This window comes from Pseudophryne corroboree, chromosome 9 (assembly GCF_028390025.1).
Source record: "Pseudophryne corroboree isolate aPseCor3 chromosome 9, aPseCor3.hap2, whole genome shotgun sequence".
Lineage (NCBI taxonomy): Eukaryota > Metazoa > Chordata > Amphibia > Anura > Myobatrachidae > Pseudophryne > Pseudophryne corroboree.
This window is the reverse complement of record NC_086452.1, coordinates 450,048,807-450,064,122: the sequence shown is the minus strand read 5'-3', so window position 1 is coordinate 450,064,122 and position 15,316 is coordinate 450,048,807. Positions and strand designations below refer to the sequence as shown.

The window sequence follows — 15,316 nt, the reverse complement described above, 5'->3', positions numbered from 1 at the left end:
CCAAACTTGCTATAAGGAGAAGGAGGAGTCTGTAAAAGTTATTCTACTTGTCCTCTGTATAATTGTTCGGTGTCATTTGTTAAGGATGGATACTTAATTCATTGTACCATTGCTTGTGTTTTTATGTTTTAATAAATTTTATATGGAACATGTTAATGTGATTTTTATGCTCTAAAATATTGAGCAAACATATATTAATATACGTCTAGAGATTCCTGCTGAATCCTATTTATTATTGGGAGGAAATACATCCCAAAGGCGCCTATTCCTCTATTGCTACATATTCCTATTTTTAGTCCCTCCTAACAAGGGACTTAGCGGAATTTGGGCAGCCATATCTAATTCCCCATTTTCTTGTTGTGTTAAAGCGCAGAGGGAGAGTATTTGTCTTTGTATATATATATATATATATATATAATATGTATATTTTTTCATAGCTTGAGAGAACCATACTTTTATATTTATATATATTTGGTGGGCCGTGACATCAGCTCTTGTTCTCTTTTATCAGCGTTCTGTGCTGCTCCTAAAATATATACGTATTTGTTTTCATTTTATTAAAAACACACTCTTGTGTCTTAGGTTTAATTGAATGAATTCCTCCCATCGTTTATCAGTTGCTGTAAGTAGAGACATGTAGGTGATTGTATCCCATATGTACATTTGTTCTCTGCCAGTGATAAAAGCCAGAATCTTGTCTGCGCACGATAAGGGCACGCACGCCGAGGTGGTGGTGAAAGTCAGGAAGGTCCTAAAATCAGGAAAAGTGAAAATTGGACGAAACAACAGGAGCATCTACCCAGAATCGTGGACAAACCGTGGCTGCACCTGCCCTATCCTTAACCCAGGTATGTTACCCCGAGGAGCTGTACCGCATGTCCGCACTACTGTGTACTGACCTTATGGGGCCTGCGGTTCCTCTCATATTAGGCGGGATATATCAAAGCTTGTGGAGAGAGATAAACTACAAACCAGACAGCTCCTATCTGCCACGTTACAGGCTATGGGGGTCATTCCGAGTTGTTCGCTCGTTTTTTTTCTCGCTACGGAGCGATTAGTCGCAAACTGCGCATGCGCAATGTACGCAGTGCGCCTGCGCCAAGTAAATTAGCACAAAAGTTTGGTATTTTACTCACGGCCTAACGAAGTTTTTTCATCGTTCTGCTGATCGTAGTGTGATTGACAGGAAGTGGGTGTTTCTGGGCGGAAACTGGCCGTTTTATGGGTGTGTGTGAAAAAACGCGGGAGTGGCTGGAGAAACGGGGGAGTGGCTGGGCGAATGCTGGGCGTGTGTGTGACATCAAACCAGGAACGAAACTGACTGAATTGATCGCTATTTGTGAGTAGGTCTGGAGCTACTCAGAACCTGCTAAGAAATTTCTATTCTCAATTCTGCTAATCTTTCGTTCGCAATTCTGCTAAGCTAAGATTCACTCCCAGAGGGCGGCGGCTTAGCGTGTGCAATGCTGCTAAAAGCAGCTAGCGAGCGAACAACTCGGAATCACCCCCTATGTCTGAAAAATGTATTAGGAGCTGATTATTTGGTACAAAGGGCCTAATTCAGACCTGATCGCACAGCGGACGATTATCGAATGACTGCGCATGTGTATGCACCACAATGCGCAGGCGCAACGCCAAACAGCGACAGAATGGTGCTAAAATTTTGATCGCTAGGCGTACGCAAGGTGATTGACAGGAAGCGGACGTTTGTGGGTGGTAACTGGCCATTTTCTGGGAGTGTCAGGAAGAACGCAGGCGTTCCCAAGCGTTTTCAGGGCGGGTGTGTGACGTCATCTCCGGCCCCGATCACCCTGCTTGTATCGCACTGTAGGAGTAATTCCTGGGCTACGCATACTGGAAAAATCATTTGATGGTGAGTGAGGTGCAAACGGGTTTGCAGACGTCCGCTGTTTGGCGAAGTTTTTGCACGGCGTACACATGCATTCGCACTCTTGCACGGGGCGGGTTTTCACTCGCTATGGGCGGTGGCTATCTGATCGTAGACCTCTGCAAAAACGCACAGCACCGATCAGGTCAGAATTAGGCCCTTAATCTCCAAGCTTTAATAAATCTCTCCCATTGTGCCAGAGGCTGGGACTGGTTTCTCCATCTCTGCCGGAGTTCCACAGGCTGCTGAAATCCGGTTTATTGGTTTTATGACCACAGAGAAGTGTCCTTATGATGTATTAGTGCAAGGGCTCTCCTTCTACACAGAATGTATAACCAAACTGTATACTATATATATACACATTTATATGTGCAGAGTGTCCTGCACTCTCACCCAACCTGGGCAGCAGCTGGGATGCCAAATCAGAGTCCAACACAGCTAAAGGAAGGACACATAGTACAGTGCAGTGTTTTTCACAATAATGGAAATTATAGCATTCTCCAGACTTAAAAATTTCAATAGTCAAATGTATTTAATAGAAAAATTGAAAAAATACCATTTAAACAGTTCCAAAGGTATGAAATGCTCACCAACGTCTCGGTCCGTGGGGGTCTTTCCGACCTGATCGCACGCTAGGTTTTTTCGGTGCGGTCAGGTCAAAACTGCGCATGCGTATGCACCACAATGCGCAGGCGCGTCGTACAGGTACAAAGTGGATCGTTGCTGAGCGATGGTTTTTACGTAGAATCCATTCGCACAGCCGATCGCAAGGAGATTGACAGGAAGAAGGCGTTTGTGGGTGTGAACTGACTGTTTTCTGGGAGTGGTTGGAAAAACGCAGGCGTATCCAAAAACGCAGGGCGGGTGTCTGATGTCAATTCCGTAACCGGACAGGCTGAAGTGATCGCAGCGGCTGAGTAAGTTCTGAGCTACTCAGAAACTGCACAAAACTTTTTTGTACCGCCCGGCTACACATGCGAGCGCACACTTGCAAAGCTAAAATACACTCCCCTATAGGCGGCGACTATCTGATCGCAGCGCTGCAAAAAGTAGCAAGTGATCAACTCAGAATGAACCCCCCCAGCCCGGGACCTATTTCAAGGTAAGACAGCAAAACAACAGCGTCAATGTGTTAACAGAGCCAAAGAACCTAGAACGGTGCACAACGTGGAACTGAGGATTGTGCCTCCCAGGCCCCTGTTAAATACCTAGACAAGCAGAGAATGGTCGCCAAGGCCACCCCGCTGGTCCGGCTTGTGCGTCCCACAACCTCGAACTCGCACGTCACTTCCAGTCATACCGGAAGTTTCCCACGGTTTCTGCAGTGCTCTGTGGAGAAAATGGCGCTGGTTAGTGCTGTGGGATCAAGCTCCGCCCCCCCAGCGGCGGGCTTCGGTCCCGCTCAATTTTGTAATACTGGCGGGGGATTATAATATCTACTGCCTCCGCAGCCTATATATGTCTTAGCCAGTCCTAGAGGTTTAATATTGCTGCCCAGGACGCCCCCCCTGCGCCCTGCACCCATCCGTGCTTGCAGTGTGTGGGAGCAATGGCGCGCAGCGGTTACCTCAGAGAAGATCTGAAGTCTTCTGCCGCCTTTGAAGTCTTCTTTCTTCTTATACTCACCCGGCTTCTATCTTCCGGCTCTGTGAGGAGGACGGCGGCGCGGCGTCGGGACGAACGGGGAGGGGAGACCTGCGTTCCGACTCCCTCTGGAGCTAATGGTGTCCAGTAGCCTAAGAAGCAGAGCCTATCACTTAAGTAGGTCTGCTTCTCTCTCCTCAGTCCCACGATGCAGGGAGCCTGTTGCCAGCAGTGATCCCTGAACATAAAAAACCTAACAAAAATAAGATTTTACTCACCGGTAAATCTATTTCTCGTAGTCCGTAGTGGATGCTGGGGACTCCGTAAGGACCATGGGGAATAGACGGCTCCGCAGGAGACTGGGCACATCTAAAGAAAGATTTAGGACTATCTGGTGTGCACTGGCTCCTCCCCCTATGACCCTCCTCCAAGCCTCAGTTAGGAACTGTGCCCGGAAGAGCTGACACAACAAGGAAGGATTTTGAATCCCGGGTAAGACTCATACCAGCCACACCAATCACACCATATAACACGTGATAGGAACCCCGGTTAACAGTATGATAACAATTGGAGCCTCTGAAGAGATGGCTCACAACAAAACCCGATTTTTGTAACAATAACTATGTACAAGTATTGCAGACAATCCGCACTTGGGATGGGCGCCCAGCATCCACTACGGACTACGAGAAATAGATTTACCGGTGAGTAAAATCTTATTTTCTCTGACGTCCTAGTGCAAGCATGTCCAAACTGCGGCCCTCCAGCTGTTGAGAAACTACACATCCCAGCATGCCCTTACACAGCTATTGCATTCTCTGACAGCAAAACTGTGTCAGGGCATGCTGGGATGTGTAGTTTCACAACAGCTGGAGGGCCGCAGTTTGGACATGCCTGTCCTAGTGGATGCTGGGGACTCCGTAAGGACCATGGGGATTATACCAAAGCTCCCAAACGGGCGGGAGAGTGCTGATGACTCTGCAGCACCGAATGAGAGAACTCCAGGTCCTCCTCAGCCAGGGAATCAAATTTGTAGAATTTAGCAAACGTGTTTGCCCCTGACCAAGTAGCTGCTCGGCAAAGTTGTAAAGCCGAGACCCCTCGGGCAGCCGCCCATGATGAGCCCACCTTCCTTGTGGAATGGGCTTTTATTGATTTAGGCTGCGGTAATCCTACCGCAGAATGCGCCAGCTGAATAGTGCTACAAATCCAGCGCGCAATAGACTGCTTAGAAGCAGGAGCACCCAGCTTGTTGGGTGCATACAGGATAAACAGCGAGTCAGTTTTTCTGACTCCAGCCGTCCTGGAAACATAAATTTTCAGGGCCCTGACTACATCCAGCAACTTGGAATCCTCCAAGTCCCTAGTAGCCGCAGGCACCACAATAGGTTGGTTCAAGTGAAAAGCTGAGACCACCTTCGGGAGAAACTGAGGACGAGTCCTCAATTCTGCCCTATCCATCTGGAAAATCAGATAAGGGCTTTTACAAGACAAAGCCGCCAATTCTGAAACCCGCCTGGCCGAAGCCAGGGCGAACAGTATGACCACTTTCCACGTGAGATATTTTAATTCCACAGTCTTAAGTGGTTCGAACCAATGTGATTTCAGGGATGCCAAAACCACATTGAGATCCCAAGGTGCCACTGGGGGCACAAAAGGAGGCTGAATATGCAGAACTCCTTTGACAAAAGTCTGAACTTCAGGCAGTGAAGCCAGTTCTTTCTGGAAGAAAATCGACAGAGCCGAAATCTGGACCTTGATGGACCCCAATTTGAGGCCCAACGTCACCCCTGCTTGCAGGAAGTGTAGAAATCGACCCAGTTGAAATTCCGCCTTCGGGGCCTTCATGGCCTCACACCAAGCAACATATTTCCACCAAATGCGGTAATAATGTCTTGCGGTGACATCCTTCCTGGCTTTGATCAGGGTAGGGATGACGTCCTCCGGAATACCCTTTTCCTTTAGGATCCGGTGTTCAACCGCCATGCCGTCAAACGCAGCCGCGGTAAGTCTTGGAACAGACAGGGTCCCTGCTGCAGCAGGTCTTGTTTGAGCGGCAGAGGCCAAGGGTCCTCTGCCAGCATCTCTTGAAGTTCCGGGTACCAAGCTCTTCTTGGCCAATCCGGAACCACGAGTATGGTTTTCACTCCTCGCATTCTTATTATTCTCAGTACCTTGGGTATGAGAGGTAGAGGAGGAAACACATAAACCGACTGGTACACCCACGGTGTCACTAGAGCGTCCACAGCGATCGCCTGAGGGTCCCTTGACCTGGCGCAATATCTTTTCAACTTTTTGTTGAGGCGGGACGCCATCATGTCCACCCGTGGTCATTCCCAACGGTTTACCCGCATTTGGAAAACTTCTGGAAGAAGTCCCCATTCTCCCGGGTGTAGGTCGCCCATCGGAGAATCCTTGTGGCTTCTGCCATCGCCATCCTGCTTCTTGTGCCGCCCTGTCTGTTTACATGGGCGACCGCCGTGATGTTGTCTGATTGGATCAGTACCGGCTGGTTCTGAAGCAGGGGCCTTGCTTGGCTTAGGGCATTGTAAATGGCCCTTAGCTCCAGAATATTTATGTGAAGCGAAATCTCCTTGGAAATTTCTTCCCTGTGTGACTGCACCCCAGCCCCGAAGGCTGGCATCCGTGGTCACCAGGACCCAGTCCTGTATTCCGAATCTGCGGCCCTCTAGTAGATGAGCCCTCTGCAGCCACCACAGCAGCGACACCCTGTTTCTTGCCGACAGGGTTATCCGCTGTTGTATCTGTAGATGGGACCCGGACCATTTGTCCCACAGGTCCCACTGGAACGTCCTTGCGTGGAACCTTCCAAATGGAATTATGCTTCGTACGAAGCTACCATTTTTTTTAGGACTCGTGTGCTTCCACTGGAAGAAACACTCTTTTCTGGTCTGTGTCCAGAATCATTCCCAGGAACAGAAGACGTGTCGTCGGGACCAGCTGTGACTTTGGAATATTGAGAATCCAGTCGTGCTGTTGTAGCACTTCCCGAGAGAGTGCTACCCCCACTACCAACTGTTCTTTGGACCTCGCCTTTATCAGGAGATCGTCCAAGTACGGGATAATAAAAAACTTCCTTCTTGCGAAGGAGTATCATCATTTCGGCCATTACCTTGGTAAAGACCTTCGGTACCGTGGACAACTCCAACGGCAGCGTCTGGAACTGATAGTGACAGTCCTGTACCACACATCTGAGGTACTCCTGGTGAGGAGGGTAAATGGGGACATGCAGGTACGCATCCTTGATGTCCAGGGAGACCCTGTAATCCCCCTCGTCCAGGCTCGTAATTACCGCCCTGAGCGATTCCATCTTGAACTTGAATCTTCTGATATAAAAGTTCAAGTATTTTAATTTTAAGATGGGTCTCACCGAACCGTTCTGTTTCGGTACCACAACCATTGTGGAATAGTAACCCCTTCCTTGCTGAAGGAGGGGCACCTTGACAATCACTTGTTGTGATTATAGTGTTGAATAGCCACCAACACCGCCTCCCTGGCAGAGGGAGGTGCCGGTAAGGCAGATTTTAGGAAACGGCGGGGGGAAGAACGTCTCGAACTCCAGCCTGTACCCCTGAGATACTACTTGAAGGACCCATGGATCCATGTGAGAGAGCCCACTGGGCGCTGAAATTTCTGAGACGGGCCCCCACCGTACCCGGGTCCGCCTGAGCAGCCCCAGCGTCATGCTGTGGACTTACCGGACGCAGGGAGGACTTCTGCTCTTGGGAACTAGCTGTGTGCTGCAGCTTTTTCCTCTACCTTTGCCTCTCGGCAGAAAGGATGAGCCTCTAGCCCTCTTGCTTTTCTGGGGCCGAAAGGACTGTACTTGATGATACGGTGCTTTCTTTTGTTGTGGGGTAGCCTGTGGCAAAAAAGTCGATTTCCCAGCAGTAGCTGTGGAAACGAGGTCTGAAAGACCATCCCCAAACAGTTTTACCCCCTTATAGGGCAAAACTTCCATGTGCCGATTCAAGTCGGCATCGCCTGACCATTGCCGAGTCCATAACCCCCGTCTGGCGGCAATGGACCTAGCGCTTATTTTTGATGCCAGCCGGCAAATATCCCTCTGTGCATCACGCATGTATAAGACCACGTCTTTTATATGCTCTATTGTCAGCAAAATATTGTCCCTATCCATAGTTATTTTCCCGACAGGGAATCTGACCACGCAGCGGGAGCACTGCACATCCATGCCGAAGCAATGGCTGGTCGCAATATAATGCCCGAGTGTGTGACTATATCTTTCAGGGTAACCCCCTGCTTTTTATCAGCAGGTTCCTTCAGGGCGGCCGTATCCGGAGACGGTAGTGCCACCTTTTCTGATAAGCGTGTAAGCGCTGTATCTACCCTATGGGGTGTTTCCCAACGTGACCTATCCTCTGGCGGGAAAGGGTACGCTGCCAATAACCGTTTAGAAATTATCAATTTCTTACCGGGGGAAGACCACGCTTCCTCACACACCTCATTTAATTCCTCAGATGCAGGAAAAACTACTGGTAGTTTTCTCTCACCAAACATAATACCCTTTTATGTGGTACCTGGGGTATTATCATAAATGTGTAATACATTTTTCATTGCCTCAATCATGTAACGGGTGGACCTATTTGGAGGGTACACTAGTCTCATCGTCGTCGACACTGGAGTCGGTATCCGTGTCGACATCTGTTTCTGCCATCTGAGGTAGCGGGCGTTTTTAGAGCCCCCCATGACATTTGAGACGCTGGAACAGGCACAAGCTGAGTAGCCGGCTGTTCTGTGTCGTCGACCTTTTGTGTAAGGAGTTGACACTTTCACGTAATCCTTCCATAAGTCCAACCACACCGGTGTCGATCCCGCAGGGGGTGACATCACATTTACAGGCATTCGCTCCGCCTCCACATCATTATCCTCCTCATACATGTCGACACAGCCGTACCGACACACAGCACATACACAGGGAATGCTCTGACAGAGGACAGGACCCCACAAAGCCCTTTGGGGAGACAGCGGGAGAGTATGCCAGCACACACCAGGGCGCTATATATCACAGGGATATCACATATAAAGAGTGTTTTCCCTTATAGCTGCCTATATATATTGTATACTGCGCCTAAATTGTGCCCCCCCTCTCTTTTTAACCCTTTCTGTAGTGTATTGACTGCAGGGGAGAGCCAGGGAGCTTCCCTCCAACGGAGCTGTGAGGGAAAAATGGCGCCAATGTGCTGAAGGAGATAGCTCCGCCCCTTTTTCGCAGACTTTCTCCCGCATTTTTATGGATTCTGGCAGGGGTTAAAAAGCACCTATATAGCCTCTGGGGCTATATATGGTGCCAGTTTGCCAGCCAAGGTGTCAGTATTGCTGCTCAGGGCGCCCCCCCCCAGCGCCCTGCACCCATCAGTGACCGCAGTGTGTGGTGTGCATGAGGAGCAATGGCGCACAGCTGCAGTGCTGTGCGCTACCTTGGAGAAGACAGAAGTCTTCAGCCGCCGATTTTCCGGACCACCTTCTTGCTTCTGGCTCTGTAAGGGGGACGGCGGCGCGGCTCCGGGAACGGACGACGAGGTCGGGTCCTGTGTTCGATCCCTCTGGAGCTAATGGTGTCCAGTAGCCTAAGAAGCCCAAGCTACCACCACTTAGGTAGGTTCGCTTCTTCTCCCCTTAGTCCCTCGATGCAGTGAGCCTGTTGCCAGCAGGTCTCACTGTAAAATAAAAAAACCTAACAAACACTTTCTTCCTAGGAGCTCAGGAGAGCCCCTAGTGTGCATCCAGCTCAGCCGGGCACAGAAATCTAACTGAGGCTTGGAGGAGGGTCATAGGGGGAGGAGCCAGTGCACACCAGATAGTCCTAAATCTTTCTTTAGATGTGCCCAGTCTCCTGCGAAGCCGTCTATTCCCCATGGTCCTTACGGAGTCCCCAGCATCCACTAGGACGTCAGAGAAATTCTTTTTTCAGAGAAACTCAGGAGAGCTCCCCTGTAATGCACCCAGTCTCCTCTGGGCACAGGATCTAACTGAGGTCTGGAGGAGGGGCATAGTGCACACCCATTCTAAAGTTCTTTATAGTGCCCATGTCTCCTGCGGAGCCCGTCTATACCCCATGGTCCTTACGGAGTCCCCAGCATTCTCTAGGACATAAGAGAAAAGTGTTCACCCACTGTACGGTCTATCACTGTGTCTAAGTAATAATACCGGAAGGCAGACGGGGGGTGGACGTCAGGTGCATCCCGTTGTAAGGGCCTGTGTGCTCCACCGCCCGTGCCGCATACGTCACTTCCGGATGGTCCGGAAGCGCATCATAGGCGTCTGTCGTAGCCAAGGTGACGATGTAAAAAAACAGCTATGTGGTCTGTTATTGGCTCTAAGTAACAAGACTATGTATTAGGGGAGGTAACCACGGCAACAGTGCAGGTAAACACAGCTATGCGGACTGCCATTAGCTTTAAAAGACACGACCATGTATAAAGGGACATAGAGTAAATAAAAGGCGCACCATATGAATTAAAGATAAACCAATATATATAACACAGGGGCGACGCTGCCTGATGTGGGGGAGGTATAGCAAGAGCCTGGGAGAAAGGCACACACTGAGATACACACAGATATAATGGTAAAAATCTAAAAAAATAATAGATGCTTGATAAGTATGCAGGTATATCAAACAAAGGGGCAGATGTATTAACCTGGAGAAGGCATAAGGAAGTGATAAACCAGTGATAAGTATAAGGTGATAAAGGCACCAGCCAATCAACTCCTAACTGTTAATTTACATATTGGAGCTGATTGGCTCGTGTATCACCTTGCATTTATCACTGGTTTATCACTTCCTTATGCCTTCTCCAGGTTCATACATCTGCCCCAATGTTTGACATTACATTGCATGTAACTGTATGAAGGGTCATACATTATATAGAGAGTAGGATAGTGACACCCATGTCAAAGTGAATCGTATAACTAGTGCAGATAACGTATATAAAGTAAACCCACAGGGAGTACCGATGCATAAGGCTGAAAAAGGACTACACCGAGGGGGTCATTCCGACCCGTTCACACACAGCGGTTTGTCGCTGCGGTGCGAACGGGTTTGGACTGCGCATGCGCGGCGGTTGCACTGCGCACGCGCATCGTTGCCCGGCGACAGGGGTCACCTGGTTACATCGCGCTCAATGAAGAAAGCGGTCGCAGAGTCGACCGCAAGAAGATTGACAGAAAGAAGGCGTTCCTGGGCGGCTTCGGACCATTGGCTGTCGTTATCGGGGAGTGGAGAAGAAAACGCAGGCGTGGTCAGAAGAACGGAGGGTGGATGTCTGACGTCAAAGCCGCCTCCAGCATCGCAGAGATCGTCGCACAGGGTAAGTATGTCCAGGGCTAGTCATGTTCTGCTAGAAAATTTTTTAGCTTAGCGGGGCTGCACAACCGATCAACTCGGAATGACCACCAAAATTACCAGAGGTATCAAGTGGGCATACTGTTTTCTCTGGGCCAGTGTAAGCACATATTGGCGCGGACAGAGTGAGGTACAATCAGGTAAAGGACTGAGGTAAACTATCACGGTGTAGAATAGACAGTAATCATAGGAATCACAATCAAAGTATAATCTATTTAGGGGTCCAGGAATGCCACTACTTAAGAAAAATAGATAATGGATTATTCTCATTCATCGCCCCGATGGTATCTAATCGCTAAATCCAATAACTTTCCTTTTTGTGCAGCAAAAGCAGAGCAGGTCATAGGCATAGGCAAACTAGGCAATTGCCTAGGGCATTTGATATGCCTAGGGGCATCAGCAGCTTCTGCTAATTAAAATGATATGCGGCATGCCTATATTCTGTGTGTAGCATTTCATATGCAGATACAGCCACAGTCACATGTATAGGCATGTTGCATATCATTTTAATCAGCAGAAGCTGCTTGTGCATCCTAGCCACATAGCAATGCAAATAAGATGCATTTTCATTAAAAAAAGGTGCCCGTCGTTAGCATTGAGGCAAGATTTATGTGGACACATCTGTTTCCAAGCAGAGGCAGAGGTCACAGTGTTAGTGGCAGTGTGAGTGCTGTGTGCATGTGAGTGGGTTGGTTGTGCAGTAGTGTTCGGAATATGTGTAAGGAGCATTATGTGTGTCATGTAAAAATGCATTAATAATGTGCAACACATGTGTAAGGGGCACTATGCGTGTCATTATGTGTATAAGGGCATTCATGTGCGGCATATGTGTAACGGTACTACTGTATGTGTGTCATTATGTGTATAGGGTCACTAATAATGTGCAGTAAATGTGTAGGGGGCACTATCTGTGTCATTATGTGTATAAGGGCATTAATAATGTGCAGCCTCTGTGTAAGGGACATTATGTGTAAAAGGACATTAATACAGGTTGTCATAATGTGTAAGGTGCATTATGTTTATAAGGACATTAATAAGGTGTCTCATATGTGTAAGAGGAATTACTGTGTGGAATTGTGTGTATAAATGCATTACTAATGTGTGGCATTATGTGTATAAGGTGCTCTTCTATGTGGCGTTGCGTATAGAAAGGGCACTACTGTGTAGTCTAATGTGAATAAAGAGCAATAGGATGTGGTGTAATGTGAATAAGGAGCAATTCAGTGTGATGTAATGTGAATAAGGGGCTCTACTGTGAGGAGTAATGTTTATAAGGTAAAGTGATACTACTGTGGGATGTAATATGAATTATGGACACTATCGCATGATCAAATGTGAATAAAGTTGCAGTACTGTGTGGCATAATTGGAATTGGGGTTATGAGGCCATGCCCCTTGCCAGAAAAAAACACACCCCTTTTTGGGCTGTGCGCCAAATGTGCGAGCTGTTAATATTTAAAATATAGAGGGTATAAACACCAAAATAAGGACCACTATGGGTGAGGGGTGATGGTGCTGGGAAAGAGGTGCAAGGTCAGAGGCGGAACCAGCGGTGGTGCTAGGGGGCACCAGCCAAAATCTTGCTTAGGGCATCATATTGGTTAGGGCCGGCTCTGAGCAAAAGGGCTCGATCACCACCGCGGGTTGGTGGGGGGATCCAATCGGTAAGTTTAGAGTGCAAGTTGGAGACTTGATGTCGTTGAGTCAAAAAATGTTGTGGAACAGCTTGTTCCGCTGTCCCAGATTCTATCGCCTGGTGTATAGAAGTCCGGTGCTTTGCCATCCAGTCACGGAAACACATCGTGGTCATCCCCACGTAGTAGAGACCACACGGACAAGTCAATATATAGATTACATGACCCGTGGTGCAATGTAGTTTAAATCTAATATTAATGGGTCGTCCAGAGTGTGGATGTGGAAATGTGGGGCCTGTCCACATGCTCCTGCAAGTGATACATCCTGTGCACATGGGCCCTCATTCCGAGTTGTTCGCTCGCTAGTTGCTTTTAGCAGCTTTGCACACGCTAAGCCGCCGCCTACTGGGAGTGAATCTTAGCTTTACAGAATTGCGAACGAAAGATTCGCAGAATTGTGAAAATAAATTTCTTTGCAGTTTCTGAGTAGCTCGAGACTTACTCCTACACTGCGATCAGTTCAGTCAGTTTCATTCCTGGTTTGACGTCACAAACACACCCAGCGTTCGCCCAGACACTCCCCCGTTTCTCCAGCCACTCCCGCGTTTTTCCCAGAAACGGCAGCGTTTTATCGCACATACCCATAAAACGGCCAGTTTCCGCCCAGAAACACCCACTTCCTGTCAATCACACTCCGATCACCAGAACGAAGAAATTTCTTCGTTAAGCCGTGAGTAAAATACCAAACTTTTTTGCAAATTTACTTGGCGCAGACGCACTGTGAACATTGCGCATGCGCAGTTTGCGACTAATCGCTCCATTGCGAAAAAAATCCTGTTGGGACTAGCCATTGGTCTGAGCAGGCATTGCTTAAGGTTAGGGGCTTTACGGTAGGCCATCATTGGTGGACGATCTCCCGCTTGCTGGAGCCGGGAGGACACTGCCGTGAGGTCTGGCGGCGGTGCCCCGTCCTCCTGGTAACGCTGCTGTAGCCCCTGCTCTCCCCCGTCTCCTCATCTCAATCCGACCCTTGTCGGATCCATTCCAACAAATACATGTCGGAATGGATCACACTTTTATTGAATATACCAGTAAGTGGTGAATCCAGTGTTAGTCACAGGGTATATTGCAGATTTGATAAACCTCCCTTCCTTACCTGTTATCCACTATCAGAGTGATAAAGACGGACTGAACGCAGGAAAACTCCCATCCAGCCCTGTTCTGCAGGTTTAGTGTAAGCATCAATTTATGTTTTGTTTGCAAATTTAAGGTGCATACACACCGAGCTATTTTCCCTGTGCCCAGGGAGACTGCGGAAAGTGCTTCCCTCGGCTGTTCAAACAGCCCTTACGACGGCGGCGGCCAGTGACGATGCGGGAGCGCGCATCAGTGCTCACCGCCCGGACATACGCACTGGCCGAGTTTGAGCTCAAAGTAGCTCAAAATGCCAAAAGTGAGCTACGTTGAGCTCAAACTCGCCCAGTGTATGTGGGCCTTTCCTCTTCTCATTGTATATCCCATATAAAACAAGTGTGATGTCAGTATAGAACACGCCTCCCAAATATCTCCACTGCCAAGGTTGCTGCAGCGAGGCCGGCTTGGACCCGTGGGTGCAGGGTCGTGCCACGCAGCGTGCCACTGTCTCATCCGGTACTTAAAGGGTCAGGACTGGGAACCTTGCAAAGAATGCCAGTTTTCTATTCTCTCCCAGACACAGTGGTCTTTCTGTTCCCGCACGTCTGGGCTGCTTGGGGCACAAGATCAGTTGCTTCAGTCTCTTGTCCAAAAGTCTCATTCTACAAGTTGATCTCAAAGAATCAGACTGTTCATGTAAAATTATCTGGCAGGGCGACCCTCGCCCCTCGCCGTGCTGGGAACGTGGACACTGGTCATTATATTTCTCATTCTTCAGCATCTTTATCTACACCCCAGTCTCAGTGAGTGGAGGAGATAAACAGGTACTGTACTGTTTTAGTGTAACATCATGACTCAGATGTGTATTGTGTGCATCTAATGTGGTATTACCTATTCCTAGCCAGCCGCATCAGCAACATTTATAGCTTATTATCTGGGCATCTGCTTCCAGGCCTTTGGAAACCCCCATGCAAAGCAGGAGTGCACCTTGGTGTAGAAGTGGGGAAACCTCCCACCTCTAGCAACTTTCCATAAGTGCAGGGCTCGACAAAACCCGGGGGCCAGGTCGCCACTGCGACTAAAATTTTAGTCCTGGCAACCGGATCATTCTTAGGAGAGCCAACTTGTCAAATAGCAGCACCCCGTGAGTCACAAGGCTGGCGCTCTCATTGGTGGTCAGCGGGAAGCCCAGCCTCTACACTAGGTCTAGTGCTGCCTGACGGATTCTTCAGCACTGCCGGCTCCACCTCCTATTCCCCCCGCATCGCGGCTTCCTCTCACTGGGACTACAAACAGGACACAGAAAAGTACCGAAGCCGTGCCCTGCAGCCGCGCCGGGTTGCTGGTGCCGGCGGGTACAGGCACTGCTGTCTGCAGCGCTATGAATAGGAAAGTTTAAACCTTCGTTAGTAGCACTGTAACCCCTGTACGTAAAGCAAACCAAGAGGATATTATACAATACGAAGTATGTTCTGCGATGCAGAGTCCTGTACTTTACAGTGTGGGGTGCGCCAATATGTACCCCTTATGGTTTAGTTTGCTTTTCCAGGGCCTTTGTCCTTTATTCATGTTTATTTTTCTGAGCATAGAACTTCATATCTTTTTGGTATGTATACATGACCCCTTCCATGGGGTCAATCCAATTGGCTGCGATATCGCAGCTGGGAATCAGCACGGCAGCACTTTACGGCAGGCC

General features: G+C 48.8%; 1 protein-coding gene across 2 annotated transcripts in view; it reads left to right on the top strand.

Moving 5' to 3' along the window:
- LOC134958522 (netrin-4-like) overlaps positions 1 to 15,316 on the top strand; it is an 89,078-nt gene that overhangs the window by 71,468 nt on the left and 2,294 nt on the right. The window contains exon 9 of one of the 2 annotated variants that reach the window (XM_063941186.1): positions 678 to 848. The exons of the other annotated variant lie outside the window; for it this stretch is intronic. Coding sequence (XP_063797256.1) covers positions 678 to 848 — 171 coding nt within the window. The remainder of the gene's footprint in view (positions 1 to 677; positions 849 to 15,316) is intronic. 2 annotated transcript variants of the gene reach the window in all.